Raw genomic sequence first — 15,475 nt, forward strand, 5'->3', positions numbered from 1 at the left:
AAATGAGAATTAGTTGTAAATTTAACCAAGTATAATACCATCATTTCATGGCTGTCTGGTCCTACTCCTATAGCAAGGAACAATATAGTACAAAGGTATACGGCCATTGGTTGCCTAGAAGAAGCATGTTATCATCAGGTTCAGGTCATGGGGCCGGAGAATCTGACAACTGTTGCCGTCCGGCTTTTACTTTTGTTTTTTTGTTCTCAGTTTTTGTCTGCTTTTGTGCTGCTCCGGTCCTTCCCTAAGCAAAGGCATAACGGTGGTGTGGTGGCCGCCAGCTGCTGCTCATCAACATGAACCACCTCTTTGATTCGTATTACTAGTGAAACACAACCCAGAATATTTAATTTCGCAAGTTTGAGATATTTATTGTCATGTGTCTCATGTTTATATTTTTATATTTATAAAATGTATTATTATGCATTTTTAATAGTTTTCTTTAAGTTTTAGCATTAGTGTTTATTCCAAGAATTTAGTCCTTAAAAGTTCAATTAGCAACATAATTGAAATATTTCATTAAACTAGATTATATTGCAATTAAAAAACAAATTGTACAAATGGTCAACGTTGCACATGTAGAAGATAAAATAAAATGTTAATATGATCTTGTAAATCTTTTTTAATTACTTTATAATCTAATTTAATGAAATTCCATTGATAACATTAAACTTAAATTATTAAATTCAAATACTAAAGTAATTAAATCTTTAAAAAAAAAGATTAAAAGAGTGCTAGAACTAATAGAGCAAATACACCTATATTACAATTCATTAAAATCAAACCCCTTTCATGAGGTCCTTAATTTTTTTTTTATATTTAAGTATAATAGAGAGGGGAGGACAGAGATTTTTTTTAATTTTCATTAATATTTTAAAGAGAAAATAAATTTATAAGTTGTATTAGAATAAAAGTGTTATGGATATATTAAGAGTTATATAGCATTTTGTCTTTTTACTAAAAATAAATAAATTAAACCTTATATATTAGATAAAATGAATAGAATTTTTAAAATTAGATTATTTTTGTTATCTAATGTATATTTTTTTTTTTAATATAAAAGATAAAATGCAATCCTAGGCTTTGACCCGATCAATTCAGCCATAAACAACTCATCTTTCAAGTTGAAAGCATTCTTCAAAACCACGAAATTTCTTTATTTCTTCCTAATTAAACCGATCTATAATTTTTTTCATTAAGTTTAATTATAAAAGAACATATTTTCAACAGTAAAAATGGGTTATAAGTCAAGTCTTTGCCAAAAGATATTAGAAAACAAATGAAAAGAAAAACAGAAGTCAAGTCTTTGCCAGTTTCCTGAAAGTTGTTATCATTTAGAAAATAATATCCTGGAACATACATACAACTTTCCAGAGAATTTAGTTATTATGACCAATTCAAGATTCTGGCTTGCATCTGCATCAATCTTAGCTCATTTGTTTTAAAAATCAAATTATATGGCACAAATTTACTTGGAAAAGAAAAACCCCTACTGCTCTTGAATTTCCAAGTAAATAATGTCCAAAAAAATACGAATTTAATCTTTAAATTTTATTTAATCATTTTAGTTTTATATTTTTGAATTTAATTTTGTATTTTTTAAAATTTGAAATTTTAGTCTCACCCAAACCATAACAGTTAAATTCATTTGGTTAAATCTAATTACTAGTCTTGTGTCTATATTTTCTAATTAGATCATTCTAAATTCCTATACTTTTTCAAAATTTAAAATTTCAGTATGGACATAAATGCCTGTCATTAATCCATTAATAGAAATTTTAGTGAGTAATCACACATATGAAAATATCTATATGGTGCATCAGATTTTACTTAATGAATTTAACTGCTATTGTTTGCTATTGCTTGGTGAGGACTGAAATTTTAAAATTTGAAAATAACAGGATTAAATCTACAACTTTTGTAAAGTAGAGGGACTACTAGCAGTAGTTAACCAAAAATAAAAAGTAAGTGAAGCTTAGCTGAAGCAAGAAGCCAGAAAATGAAGTGGGTGTATACTCAAACAGTCATTGGTCAGTTATCTAAAAGCGTGTGGGTTCCATTGAAAGACCATACTCCTTTTCTTGCAAATTATTTTCAAACACAAGATCAAGGACTTGCTTTTGTTGATGACTTGGTCTTTAAAGTGGTCACTGTCCAAACATTTATAAACCCAGCAATGCTTATCTACCATCCTTACAAAATATCAATCTCCCAAGGCTCAGTATTTTGCATGCACATATAAATATAGCTTTGATTCAAGCTGAAAGTAAGCAAGACAAGTGTTTAGTGACACTAAAGCTAACCACAATGAGCTACCAATCAAACCCAGAGATTGAACTTCCTGGCTTTAGATTCCACCCAACGGAGGAAGAATTGCTAGAATTTTACCTCAGAAACATCGTTTATGGCAAGATGTTGAGTTCTGATGTAATTGGATTTCTCAACATCTATCACCATGATCCTTGGGACCTGCCTGGTATATATATATGATTTTTCATTTGCTGGATTGATAATGATTATTTATATGTGTTGTTGATTGATAATGTTTTGATAGGGTTGTCAAAGATTGGAGAGAGAGAATGGTATTTTTTTGTGCCAATAGACAGGAAACATGGGAAAGGAGGGAGGCCTAACAGGACTACTAAAAATGGGTTCTGGAAAGCCACCGGTTCTGATCGGAAAATTGTGAGCTTATCGGATCAGAAAAAGATGATTGGATTCAAAAAGACACTTGTTTTCTATAAAGGGAGAGCTCAACGAGGATGTAAGACTGATTGGGTTATGAATGAGTATCGTCTCCCTGATGCTACTTTGCCCAAGGTATATATGCACACTTTCTTCAAGTTAGAAAAATCACCCACCCTTCACCCAATTAACAAAATGAAAATTTATTAAAATTAGCTGACTAAAATGAAAACACCTAGTTAAATTTTCTATTTTCATGGTCTGATTTATATCTGCATGGTTGGTGTTTACAGGACATAGTGATGTGCAAAATATATAGGAAAGCAACATCCTTGAAAGTGTTGGAGCAAAGGGCAGCAATGGAGGAAGAGTTGAAGAACACATCTCTTCCTTCATCATCTTCATTCTCATCCATGGACACCATCTCTTTCTGCACACCAAAACAAGATTTGGTGGTCTTCAAGAAAGAAGAAGAAGAGGAAGCAATGGTGAAAGAGAAAAGATCAGATGGAATAGCAAAGAAACAGAAGAAAATTTCTTCAGCATCTTTGCAATTACCATTAGGCAATGAAAATATGGGACAACTTCAAATACCCAAAATGTTGACTGATTGGACCCAAGATCAGTTTTGGGCTCAGTTAAATAGCCCTTGGTTCCAAAATCTTACACCCTACGTTGCTAATATCCTCAACTTTTAAATCTAATGTTGTACATAAGCTTGTATTACTCTTACTCAAGTTTTGTCAATGAGGTTCCATTTCTTCTTTTTTTCTTTTTTCTTTTTTTCATAAATCTCTCATCATGAAAATTTATACTCAAGTTAAAGTACTTAGGAGATCTCTATTATAGTAACTAAATTAAATTAGTCCTTCTATCATTAAATAGATCAATTTAGTTCCTATACTATTAAAAAAATTAAATAAGTTCAAATTGTAATTGAGTTGACATTTAATTTATTAAAAATATCTTTAATTTTTTTCAATTGTAGTTCAATTCTGAACAAAATATTTCATTTACAAAATCATAAAAACTTTAAAAATATTATTGTTTACACTAAATAATATTGTTTAAACAATAAATATTAAATCTATTCAAATTTAATCTTATTATTATTTAATAGTATAAAGATTATATTAATTTATTTAATAATAAAAGGACTAATTTAATCAAACCCTATAATAAAGGGACCTCTCAAATATATTCACTCTTATACCATGGATAATGATGCTAAGACAGTCAACATGCAAAAATAAGCCTATGAATGCAAAAATAAGCACCAAAAATTCTCTGTGAAGATGATTAAAATCTATCCCCAAAAGTAAGAAAAGAAAGGAAATTTGTGGGAAAAAAGACCATGAAATTTTTATTTAAGATAAATATACATTTTGATACCTGAAACTTAATTTTAAGATTCAATTTAGTACCTAAAATTTATCTTGGCCTAATTAGGTAATTAAACTTAATTTCTTGATTCAAATAGGTATTTGAACTTAGCTTTTTAGTCTGAATTAGTAGCTACGATAAATGACTTACTTGACCAATTTCAACTATGGAACCAAGTTCAAGTACTATTTTGAAAAAAAAAAAAAACAAGTTTAGATACTTAATTTGACAAAAAAAACCTTAGGTATCAATTTGAACATTGAGGTCAAGTTTAGGTATCAAAATGTGTATATACCCTTTTATTCATGTCAGTACTTGAGAGCAGTGATCCAAGCTTTGATTAAAAAAAAAAAAAAAACCATTGTTGAAAGGAGAGATGTTAAATATGGTTTCCATTTGTTTCGGATTCTTTCAAGGCCTTGCATATATGTTGAAGATACAGAAAAAGGCCTATTATATGCCACAAAGGTGGTTGTGTGAAGGGAACACTCATTTTCTCTATGTTTCTTAATTTGTTGTGCAGGAGGGAGGCAAAGATCTGCCATGTTTGGGTTTCCAACATCTTTCTATGGTATAGAAACGTGTCCCCTAACCAAAATGCAGCTCCTTAACACTGTAAAACGTGTTTGATTTTTATACAAAATACTGAATCTTTCATGCTAATGGTATGGGATTTGTCTGCTTTGATCCAAAATCTCAAAATCTGTGGGTGTTGGTCATCGCTGATAATTTTTCTTGAGATTTGTTTCTGCAGCTGCACGAGTGGCCTTGACTGAGAACAATGCAAGCCAGCTTGGGCTGTCTCCTGCTGCGGCCACGCATTTTTCTCAATTGAGTCCCATACGTTATTAAATTCAAATCTTAAACTTGTTGGGTGTCCACTTCTTAAAAACATAATTGCATGAATTAACCGAGTTTATAATAATGCAATTTTATGTCTCGATGTATGAGTTAAGCAAAGCTAATTTATTACAATTTTGTTTTTATTTTGTTTTAACTAACTTTTTGTATTTGGTTTGTAACTGAGTAATTTAATCATTGTCAATGTTGAAAGTGAGTACTTAAAGGCAATTAATTAATGTTAATATTTTCATAGATTATACATTTTTTATCGGTCTAATAATAAATTCAGCCCTAATAATTTATATGTTCTATTAATTTGGTATTGATTTAATAAATTTACCCGTAATATTTACACATTTTTGTCAATTTAGTCCTAATTTAACAAATTTAACCTGTACTAATTACGCATTCAACGTTTACATAGAATATACAAACTTCAAGGACTAAAGTTGTTATTATATCAATCAAACTTATGTACAGTTGCTTTTGAAATTGAAAAGAATTAATTCGCAGTAGTTTTTACCATTTTTATGACTGAAATTTCAATCTGAAAACAGGTTGCTTTGGTTCTAAAATTACAGCCCGAGAAAGAAAAAATGAAGAAATCAGATTCCTAAACAACATCAAAATCTTCAAAAAATTCTATATCAAGGAAAATTTGTACATTCATTCATATACAAGGATTTGATTTCGAGGGCATTGTTTGATCTAATGACTAAGGATATTAAGAAGGGTGACTCTGGTTTTAATCAAATCTCTGTGCAAGCGTTCCAGTTGTTGTTCAACATCTTCAAAGCTCAACTCCAGTTTTCCCAATTCGGTTTGTAGATTCTGGTTACTATGTTTCTCTGCTTTATGATCTAGCAACACGTTCAATGCATCATCCACTTTCTCGAATTCGTTTCGATCCACATGTTTCGACCGTATCAGATTAGAAACCAAACTCCACCTGCCAACCTTTGTCTGTGTCTTGAATCCTGTTATGTACAATAGCAGAGATTTGAGTGTTGTGAGAACGACATGTTGGATCTGTCTCGACATGTCTGCCGTGGCCATGGTGTTATCGTTGCCGGCTTTGCTGTACGAGGTGGAACAGCTACGTTTAGTGTTTAAATCTTTTGAGACTTTATGAATCAACTTGTTTGATTTCTTCCTGGAAGCCAAGTAGTGACTGATCTCCTTTGTGAGGTCGAATTCGTCGGCTTTTCTTCTTCGAAACATCGATCGGAGTCCTCGAATGTGTTCTTTGGATTGCAAAAACACATCCTTAGCAATGCCGCATACGTCCAGTAGCAAAACAAGTCCGTCAAGCAAGTCATCAGCCCATTTTTCATTACATCCTCGGAGTAAAGCTTGTTGTGTCTGTGACAATAACAATAACTCGTTGAAAATTTCGAGCAGATCTCGAACACCACCGAGTTTGTTGCTCATTTCGGACATTGACAGAGAGACAATTTCAACAGGCTTTAACCTGAAAAGAAGCTCTTGTATTTGAAGAATTTTGGGGTTTGATCGAGAAGGCAAGCTGATAGACCGAGCATGTGAAGTAGCCATTATTGGGTTCAAAGCTGTAATGGCTGTCTTTGCCATATGGATATTATATATATCAGGTGAGGTATGAGGAATCTTCATTTCTCATAAAACATCGAATAAATTTTCTGGATTTGGGGTTTAAATGCAATATCTGCATTGTAGATGCAGTGTCTCCTTACAACTCACGACACATATATTTTGAAGTTAAAAAGATTGGACATGAAATTATGTGCACGAATGGCTTGTCTTGTTCTGCAATAAAAGACAAAACTTGTTAGTATTATAGGATTATGATTTGAACGTGCAGATTAAATTGTACTATTTTGGCTTAACTACCAAAGATTTTGCAACGGGTGAAAGCTGCCAAAATTGACTTAATCTGGATCTATATTGTATTGCTCCCGACAAACTAACCTGCCAGCCCATTTCATCATCTTTTCTATTTGAATTAAACATGTAAACCTCGTTCACAATTTAGCAGTGTTTTAATGATAATTTGGACTGAATTAATTAACCACACCTTGATTTTGATGAAGACTTTTCCGTGTCAATGTTCTCTTATCTATTCATCAAATTTTTTTAATATAATTATGATTCTATTTCTAAAAATATATCTAAAATATATGAATATCCAATAGAATAGGTCACAATTTACGATAATTTTATTCTCATATTAATAAATTAAACTACCAGTAAATTAATAAATAAATTTAAGATCCATTAGAAACAAATTTGAATTTTATGCTCTTTACATTTCTAATTCACTTGCTTAAAAGTGCATTAATTCAAAAAAAAAAAAAACAATTCAATGGTATTACCATATCGTTATTGTTACAACATTGAAGAGAACCTAAATCTAAGCAGGTTAAAAATGCATAATGGGTTGGGTTAGAACAGGGGCTGTATTTAATAAAACTCTAAAAAGGGTATTATAGTAATAATCTAAGGGATAACAGATAAAACGGATCCACGTGCAGCGTCCGTGCATGCCTCAGTTTCATGTTCCACTCGAGTCACCTTCTGTGGCTTTGGCTTTTGCCTCCATATCTTTTCCTAGGGATTCCAATTCTTTTTTTTTTGGTTTATGTTCAATTAAAATTCTTTCTGATTTTGAATCATGGATTAACGATGATCATCAGTTGACTTTTAACTTCTTTTTCCCGGAAAGTGGGAATTCAGTTATACCGATTTACCGCCAAAAGTGTAGTCGCTAATCGCTGATGAAGATTACAGATTATCTATTGGGCTATTCGCCACCTATTTGGGCGACTTTGATAGCTGGAGTGTTTGTAGTCGTCACGCTTTCGCTTTCAATGTATCTTGTCCTCGAACATCTCTATTCTTACAAGAATCCTGAGGTAAGGTTTTCTTTTTAGACATTGTAGGCTCTTTCCCCATAATCTGTACTATTTTCTGACTTTGCTTGAGCTTTTGGACCGGCAGGAGCAAAAGTTTTTGATCGGAGTCATTCTTATGGTTCCTTTGTATGCTGTAGAATCGGTGAGTTCTTTGATCTGGTTTTTTGTTTACTTGTTTTTTCAGTTCATAGGGAGTTTTCAATCCGAAAACTTTTGCCAGTTGTTTTCATGTGGTTCAAATCGTGCAAATCCTACTGTCTTGCACCATTTTTTAACGTGTTTGATCAAAATAATTGTTTTTTGATACTCTAAGATTAAAATCATTACCATGCCTGGAGCTCAGATAAATTTCTTGTAACAATGCTCGAAGTTTTTGTCTATTATTGCTCAAAGTTCTGTCCTGTTGGGTGGAATTTGGTCTTTTGGCGATTATGGAATGTACAACTGTGAAATCACTAGCATAAATATTTTACCTTTTTGTTGAAGATGCTTTCTGTAGGAAATTTCAGTTCCTAGATTCCTGAATTTTAAATATCATGCTTGACTTTTGAAAATTTGAAGCAAAAACTTGGTGTTTGAGATTACTGAACATGCCTTAAGAAATTGTGTAAAATCATTGGCACAAATCTTTAATTGTGTGCTGTGGTATTGCTAACTGGCTTGCATTGAAGGTGTTTTATGTGGGTTTTTCACTTAATTTCAAGTGGTGTGTTTGGATGAAGTTTGACTTATATTCAGCTTAGGTTAAAATTTTGAGTTTGGTATGTCTTTAGTATGCGAAACTTTTAAGGTATAGCTTTGGCAGAGTACTTCAACATGATATTTTGGCAACAGGTATCTGATTCAATGGTATGTTATCTTCTATCTTGCTTACCCAATTACTTTTAACAGTTTGTATCATTGGTGGATCCATCAATTAGTGTTGATTTTTCGATACTACGAGATTGCTACGAATCATTTGCCATGTATTGCTTTGAAAGATACCTTGTTGCTTGCTTGGGTATGTCTATTTCTAGAGCCTTAAAGTTCAACTAAAAATTTTATTTTGTAATTCCGGTTTAGTGTTTCTGGAGTGCCATCTCATTTGTTTTTATATAAATTCTTCTGATGTCTAATATACAATGCCCCGGATTCATTCTAGTTATATTCTAAAGGAGAATATGCTCTACTCTGTTGATTTTACTCAAGCAAGGTCCAGGATGTAATTATTTGCAGGCCTTACCTTTAGCACTGTTGAGAAAATCTAAAGGCTCAACAGTCCACATTCTTCATGGGGGTTGTAGGCTATTTCCAATTGCCTACCAACTCGTAGTTTTATTGTAAAGTTATTTGGGGCTAAGAATGTCATGCATGGAGCTATTGATGATATGACATCCATATGAAATAAACCACACAGACATGCACACACACTAAGGAAAAAGGTATTTCACACATCATATATTTCCTTTAAGGGGTGTTGAAAAGTTCTGTCAAACTGAGTATATGCGCTAGTTTTATGCATTTGATATTACAGACCTAAAATTCTATGATAATTTCTATCAAAATATTTAGAAAATTAACACCTTTGCATAGCATGCATTTTTGGCTTATGGACTTTCAAAGGTCCAGATAGCATAAATGTCAAAGTGCAACACTAGTTTTTGAGGTTTGAAAACATAGGCTATTTGTTAAATTATTGATTTGGCAATTTTCTTCTCCCTTGCATTTTTAACGGTCTTCATTTTTCAGAGTAAACCAACTGTTTATTTTTATGGCTAATGTTGAGAAAATTTCTGTTCTTTAATGCAATTCTGCTTTTAAGGTGGTGAAGATAGGACTATTGAATTCATGAAAAGATTAGGGCATGCAAGTTCTAAAACTCCACTATTGGAACTTGATTATGAAAAGGGGACTATTAAGCACCCTTTTCCTATGAATTATATCCTTAGACCCTGGAAACTTGGTCAATGGTTTTACCAAGTTGTCAAGTTCGCCATTGTCCAATATGTAAGTTTTTTTTAGCTTAAAAAAAATGAAGTATTACTTTTGTTTCCATTATTGTTCCCAGTTTTAACAAAGTTTTATGCTTTGGTGGCAGATGATAATCAAGTCATTAACTGCTCTTTTAGCAGTATTTCTTGAAGCTTTTGGTGTATATTGTGAAGGAGAATTCAAATGGGGATGTGGGTAAGATGATCTTAATGTTGCTTATAATAGCAAGGATTGTGTGAGTTATATAGAAAAAGTAATCTTCAATGATTGTGATTCATACTGATGCCTCCTTTAGTGCTTCACCTGCTAAGTAACAAACCTCCTAAAATCAGAATATATGTTGTTGTTTTACTTGCCAGCACAAGTGTTTGTTGAAAATATTCAGGGACTTCGTTGTTTCATTTAAAGTGAACATTAAATACTGAAAACGGATTTTTGCAAATGGGCCCTCTTAAGAAAATTTTCATTATCTTGGCACCGTTTCCTGATTTTCAGGTATCCTTATATGGCAGTGATTCTCAATTTCAGTCAATCATGGGCTTTATACTGTTTAATTCAATTTTATGCTGTCACAAAGGATGAACTGGCACGCATAAATCCATTGGCCAAGTTTTTGACATTTAAATCTATAGTATTTTTAACTTGGTGGCAAGGTGTGGCAATTGCCCTTTTTTATGCTCTTGGTCTGTTCAGAAGTCCAATTGCTGAAGGCTTGCAGTTTAAGTCAAGTGTCCAAAACTTCATCATTTGTATAGAGGTAGTTGTCTTCAATCACTAACAAATTTCTTCTTGGTAGTACTCCTATTTATCTATGTCTATGTAAACTGGAATATTGACCGAAAAATGGGTCTTTTACTAATATGAAAGTTTGGAATGTTGTGATATTCCTCCAGTACAGATGGGCCTTGCTTCTATAGTTCACCTATATGTTTTCCCTTCCACACCTTATGAGTTAATGGGAGATCCCATTCCTGAAAGTGTTCCAATCCTTGGAGACTATGCATCGGTTGATTGCCCTCTGGATCCCGAAATGAAGGCCCGAAGTGGAATGACCATCAAAGAAAGTGTGAAAGACGTATTTATTGGTGGTGGTGAATATGTAAGTCTTCAGATTATACTGATAATCTTTGTTGTTGGTCCTCCATGATAGCATCTCTTCAGGAGTTCAAGTGGGTAGAATTGATTAAGTTGCTAATTAACATCCACCATCTATCGATAAAAACTGAAAAGTGCAATCAATGATGCACATTCTTCCACTATTTTTGTTGGGGGCCTTTTTTATTGTATGCAGATAAATCTTTTTAAGACCACATTCTTTTACTTTTTCTTTAGTATGGTGACATTAGTATTGTTGAATGAATCTACCTTTCCTGGTGCAGATCGTAAATGATGTAAAATTTACAGTAAACCAAGCAGTTGTGCCTGTTGAGAAGGGGATCACGAAGTTCAACAAGAAACTACATAAGATCTCTGAAAACATAAAGAGGCGTCGCAGACACAAAAGGAAGACAAGGGATGATAGTTGTATTCCAACAGCTGCACAGAGGGTAACTCATGATATCGATGATCCACTCTTAGAAGGGTGCATGAGCGATAGTGGGATTGCAAGGAGAAAGAAACGGGATAGAATATCAGGATATAGCAGCGCGGAAACTGTAGGAGAAATCAGCAGTGGTGATCAGAGCAGTAGATATCTGATTAGGGGCCATAGAAAGGTTAAAGTCGAGATGAAATATTAATTTGTGGGTGGCTAAATCAATGAAAATAAGACATGCTGGTGTGAGAGATACAAAGAGACTTCTCCAGTACCAAGCTTGGTTGACAATTGACATGCTCAAGGGCATAAATGAAATCATTGCCCACAAGTTTTCAACGTATAATGGCTGTTTCTTTTCTTGTTATGAATATATATTTTGACACTCACATTGCAGTGTAAAAAGTCTACATGTTTTGAAAAGAAAAAAGAACCAATTTATTTGTAATATGAAGCTCAGTTAAACATTTTATGATTGGTTATATATGCAAAACTGTGATTTTCAATGCAGCTAAATTTGATGCAGTATGCATCTCTGAATTCTCTCCTAATAAATGCTAAATGCTTAGATGATTTTATGGTATGGGATCTGTCTTTTATTCTGTATAAGCTCATCCTCAGCTATTATGGTGTTATAGGCATGTTAAGGCTACTTCTCAGTGGATACAATATCAGATTGTTTGATATGTTCAAGGGTGAAGTCACCTCTCTTTTTCCTTTTTTTTTATTTATTTATTTCTTGCAGCAATTGCTAGCTTTTACAGCAGTTACTTGTGTTTCAGCTCAACCAACAGCAATCAACCCAGTAAGCGATTGTATCTTTCTATTAAAATGGCTTTATGATTCATTGTTTTTTTGTTCACCATTAGGCTTTCTTACAGGGCTCCAGACCAGGGTGGTGTTACTACAGGTACATGATAAAAATGAGTACAATTTGTAGTTTTGAACTTTCTCTACAAAGGGCATGAAGAGTAGTTGCTCGAACAATCAATGGCTCTCTCGAACTTGCTTTAGGACCTTCCTCTATCTTTCATGTTTTTACCCTTATTTTTTGTTTAGTTGCAGTTTCAGGAGCACCTGATACTGCTGGTCTGATGGTAAGCTCCATGTGGAAGAATTGTATGCCACACAATTATCACAACTCCAAGAAATGGGTTTCTATGACACACAAGAGAATATCAGAGAACTACGTGTTATTGCTGGAAATGTCCATGCTGCGACTTGTGGGAAATTCCAGGCAGTATGTCCTCAGAACTTGATGCTTTTGAATTTGACCAACAGATCTCAGTTAGAGCACGTAAAAGATTAGTTCAGGATCATGCATACTTGCGCTCCTTTACGTACATACGCTTAGAATTATTGTTTCTTTTTTTTTTTTTTTTACTTTTCAATTTTAACAGGTCGAGAGGACGCTTCTGGCCTGCATTGTATTTTTGTTTTCCTTCACTTCTCAAATCTAAAAAACTGTAAATCTTGCTGCCATTGCGAATCTCGTTTTCTATTCCTGTTGAACAAAACTAGCAGCTGTTTAAATGTGTGGCATTGATCACGTTTAACCAATAAGGTGTCGTGTTTATTATGTTATTTTGGCATTAATAAGAAATATTACATCTATGTCTTATTATTGATGAGTATAATAATAAGGAATTATAATTTGTTCAAACTAGAATTAAAACACTGTTCAGCACATGAATGTCACCCGGAGCGACTCCAGCCTTGATGACGATCCTTGTTGATACAGGTTAATGGTCCTGCCATAAGACCCAATGCGGTGTCAACCTAGGGTTCAAAAAAGATGAAATTTTGGTTGGAATGCTAAGATTACTAGAAGACAGTAAAGCTGATGGTGCAACACTTGCAGTAGATTCAAGCCTAAAGTGCGCATAAGAGGTGCCATTGGAGAAAGGGCTCAGCCCCTGTTCAACAATTCAGTGATTCATCTATCTTCTTCACATTATTCTCCAGCTTTTACGTCTCTGATTCGAGGGTGTTGAAAAATAGAAATACACATTTTCTAAAACTCAATTTTCTGTGCACATCAACACAATTTATAGTCAATATTTTTGCACTCAAACTTGTCACAACACTTGTGATCCTATTCCCAAGAGGGATGTATCCCAGGATCCAAATTTATTTAAATGTTTCCAAAATAACAAAAATTTTAACACTTGTCAAGTTTATGGAACCAAATTATCTGAAACAATCATTCAACAGCATGACATGATGCTACCGTTGTACAACTCTGGCCCTGGTTATTTCAGTTTTGTGAATAGCGATGGTGCAACCTACATTCCACAAAATTGATATCAGGACAAGTTACATAACAACATTAGCCAAACTGAGGCTCTAAGCAAATAAACCTACTTACACATTTATCAACACAAGACCAATAGTCAAAATATTGACCAGTGCAATGCTTGTTACCACTTTCATCACCTTGGATTCTCTTAACACATGCCTGACGGAAAGCAGTAATTTATAAGTTGCTGCACAATTATTCATCATAACAGGCAATGTTCCAAACAAGAATTAACAATTATTTAAGACAAGAAACAGAATTTCTCAAGAGGACACCATGTCTAAATATAAAATTTAAGGATTAACAAGAAAAGATAAGTAAATGACCAGTTTAGTCAAACACTGGCATACCACTTTGAGAGTAAATATATATATGCATGTGAGGCCTAGCAGTTTTATCAAGGAATTTATGTTGTCAGATTTTACTTTAATATTGGATTTTAGTGAAATAGACAGTTAGGTCTGGTTCAAAAGAAGAAAACAACTTGCATTACAAAAAAATTCACATATATCCTCAATAAGCTTATTATTGCTTTAAATATTAGGATGACCAGTCCGTCAGCATCAAAGAAAATATGACTTTAGTCTCCAAACTAAAAATTGGGGTAGCACTTCTTCGAAAAAGTGACTAAAAATGCTAAGTGCTCCTCTAACAAACATACAATAACTAGTAAAAACCACCCCAATAGCATATAGTTATATCAGCAATTATCAAAGTCATATAATTGAAAGAACGGTAAGAACATTCAGAAAATCTTGCTTCTAATTCATAGACAACTGGTTTATTACCAACCTCATATGAACGAAGCTGTTTCACACATTTAGGCTTGCAACCATCTTCAAAATATTTTTTCTGATCAACAGGTTCCTCGTCCGCCCTAAAATAATTATTTAAAGATAATTAAGTGAAATATAGACATGGTATTGGAAGGCAGTCAATTAATCACTATATTTTACAGATCGAACAAAAAAAAAATCCAAGTAGGAACAAGCAATAAGAGATATATTTATACATGAGAAAAAAGATAAACTTACATTGCAAATGAAGTCGAGAACTCAGCAAAATACAGAGCTTTGGATATCAGCTAACTATCACACAAATAATTAGAGTCAACAAAATCTAAAGCTGAAGATTAGCAATCAAGTAAATTCTCAAAAAAAAAAAAAACTGAAAAACGAAATATTGAAATTAAAAAAAAAAGAGAGATAAAGTTTCTGGTTTTGAATAAAAACAAGGAAAAGATGAAATCTACTAAACCCTAAAACCCTAGATTTACAGATCAAGAAAAACAATTGAATGAAGAATTCATTATCAGCTATTATTAAAAATAGAATACTATTCCTTAAGGAATATGATATCACCTTCACATAATACATTTGACCAAAAAAGAAAAGAAAAAAAAAAACAGAGTACCTTGAGACAGGAAGACGCGATCTCAGCTATGGCGATTGGCGAATCCTTATTTGCGGAAAATGCCGGGTATAAGAGTGAGCTTAAAGTGCGCACAACTGCCGCCAGAAATTATGGGCTTACCTGTATTTTTGGATCCAATTTTATGGGCTTTCCTAAGCATATGGCCCTTAGTACTAGTGTGCAATTGGGCTGAAAACTAATATGTTAAAAGTCATCCGGCACCGTTTTCGGGAAAGGGCAAAAAGAGACTGTGTTCGTATAATAAGAGTTAATTGTACTAGACATCCTCAAACTATAACCCTCCTTTTAAATTGGTTCCAAAACTTCAAAATATTTTAATTACATCCTCAAACTATCAAGTAAATCTCAAAATCAATATTTTTATAACATCCATTTTTATTTAAATTTTTATTTTAAATTATGTCACGTAAGATCTGATATATCATTTAAGGGTTA

At 33.0% G+C, this 15,475-nt stretch overlaps 4 protein-coding genes across 6 annotated transcripts; 2 read left to right on the forward strand and 2 right to left on the reverse strand.

The window, feature by feature from the left end:
* The first annotated feature begins 2,121 nt into the window (after positions 1–2,121).
* LOC108483211 (NAC domain-containing protein 6-like) lies at positions 2,122–3,450 on the forward strand. The gene is made up of 3 exons (XM_017786483.2): positions 2,122–2,476; positions 2,555–2,820; positions 2,979–3,450. Exons 1-3 carry the CDS (start codon positions 2,308–2,310, stop codon positions 3,381–3,383), a joined length of 840 nt encoding a protein of 279 aa, XP_017641972.1. The 5' UTR covers positions 2,122–2,307; the 3' UTR covers positions 3,384–3,450.
* Positions 3,451–5,619: 2,169 nt separating this feature from the next.
* On the reverse strand, positions 5,620–6,543 carry LOC108481326 (uncharacterized). The gene has a single exon (XM_017784473.1). The coding sequence runs from the start codon at positions 6,541–6,543 to the stop codon at positions 5,620–5,622; it is 924 nt and encodes a 307-aa protein (XP_017639962.1).
* An 843-nt stretch (positions 6,544–7,386) lies between these two features.
* On the forward strand, positions 7,387–13,569 carry LOC108483210 (protein LAZ1-like). Of its 2 annotated transcripts, XM_017786480.2 has the most exons (11): positions 7,399–7,802; positions 7,888–7,944; positions 8,694–8,802; positions 9,604–9,788; positions 9,880–9,968; positions 10,269–10,530; positions 10,672–10,872; positions 11,153–12,112; positions 12,189–12,217; positions 12,367–12,547; positions 13,049–13,569. In XM_017786480.2, exons 1-8 carry the CDS (start codon positions 7,665–7,667, stop codon positions 11,510–11,512), a joined length of 1,401 nt encoding a protein of 466 aa, XP_017641969.1. In that variant the 5' UTR covers positions 7,399–7,664; the 3' UTR covers positions 11,513–12,112; positions 12,189–12,217; positions 12,367–12,547; positions 13,049–13,569. The 2 variants fall into 2 exon arrangements, with proteins under 2 accessions (XP_017641971.1, XP_017641969.1); XM_017786482.2 differs by lacking the exons at positions 11,153–12,112; positions 12,189–12,217; positions 12,367–12,547; positions 13,049–13,569 and having other exon boundaries at positions 7,387–7,802; positions 10,667–10,872.
* On the reverse strand, positions 13,318–15,116 carry LOC108483212 (cytochrome b-c1 complex subunit 6-1, mitochondrial). Of its 2 annotated transcripts, none has more exons than XM_017786484.2 (5): positions 15,020–15,116; positions 14,641–14,694; positions 14,399–14,483; positions 13,676–13,765; positions 13,318–13,592 (listed from the first exon to the last, which is right to left on the reverse strand). In XM_017786484.2, coding segments are annotated over exons 2-5 (210 nt in total). In that variant the 5' UTR covers positions 14,643–14,694; positions 15,020–15,116; the 3' UTR covers positions 13,318–13,559. The 2 variants fall into 2 exon arrangements, with proteins under 2 accessions (XP_017641973.1, XP_052874021.1); XM_053018061.1 differs by having other exon boundaries at positions 14,641–14,690; positions 15,020–15,114.
* Positions 15,117–15,475: the final 359 nt, after the last annotated feature.

Source organism: Gossypium arboreum, chromosome 1 (assembly GCF_025698485.1).
Source record: "Gossypium arboreum isolate Shixiya-1 chromosome 1, ASM2569848v2, whole genome shotgun sequence".
NCBI lineage: Eukaryota > Viridiplantae > Streptophyta > Magnoliopsida > Malvales > Malvaceae > Gossypium > Gossypium arboreum.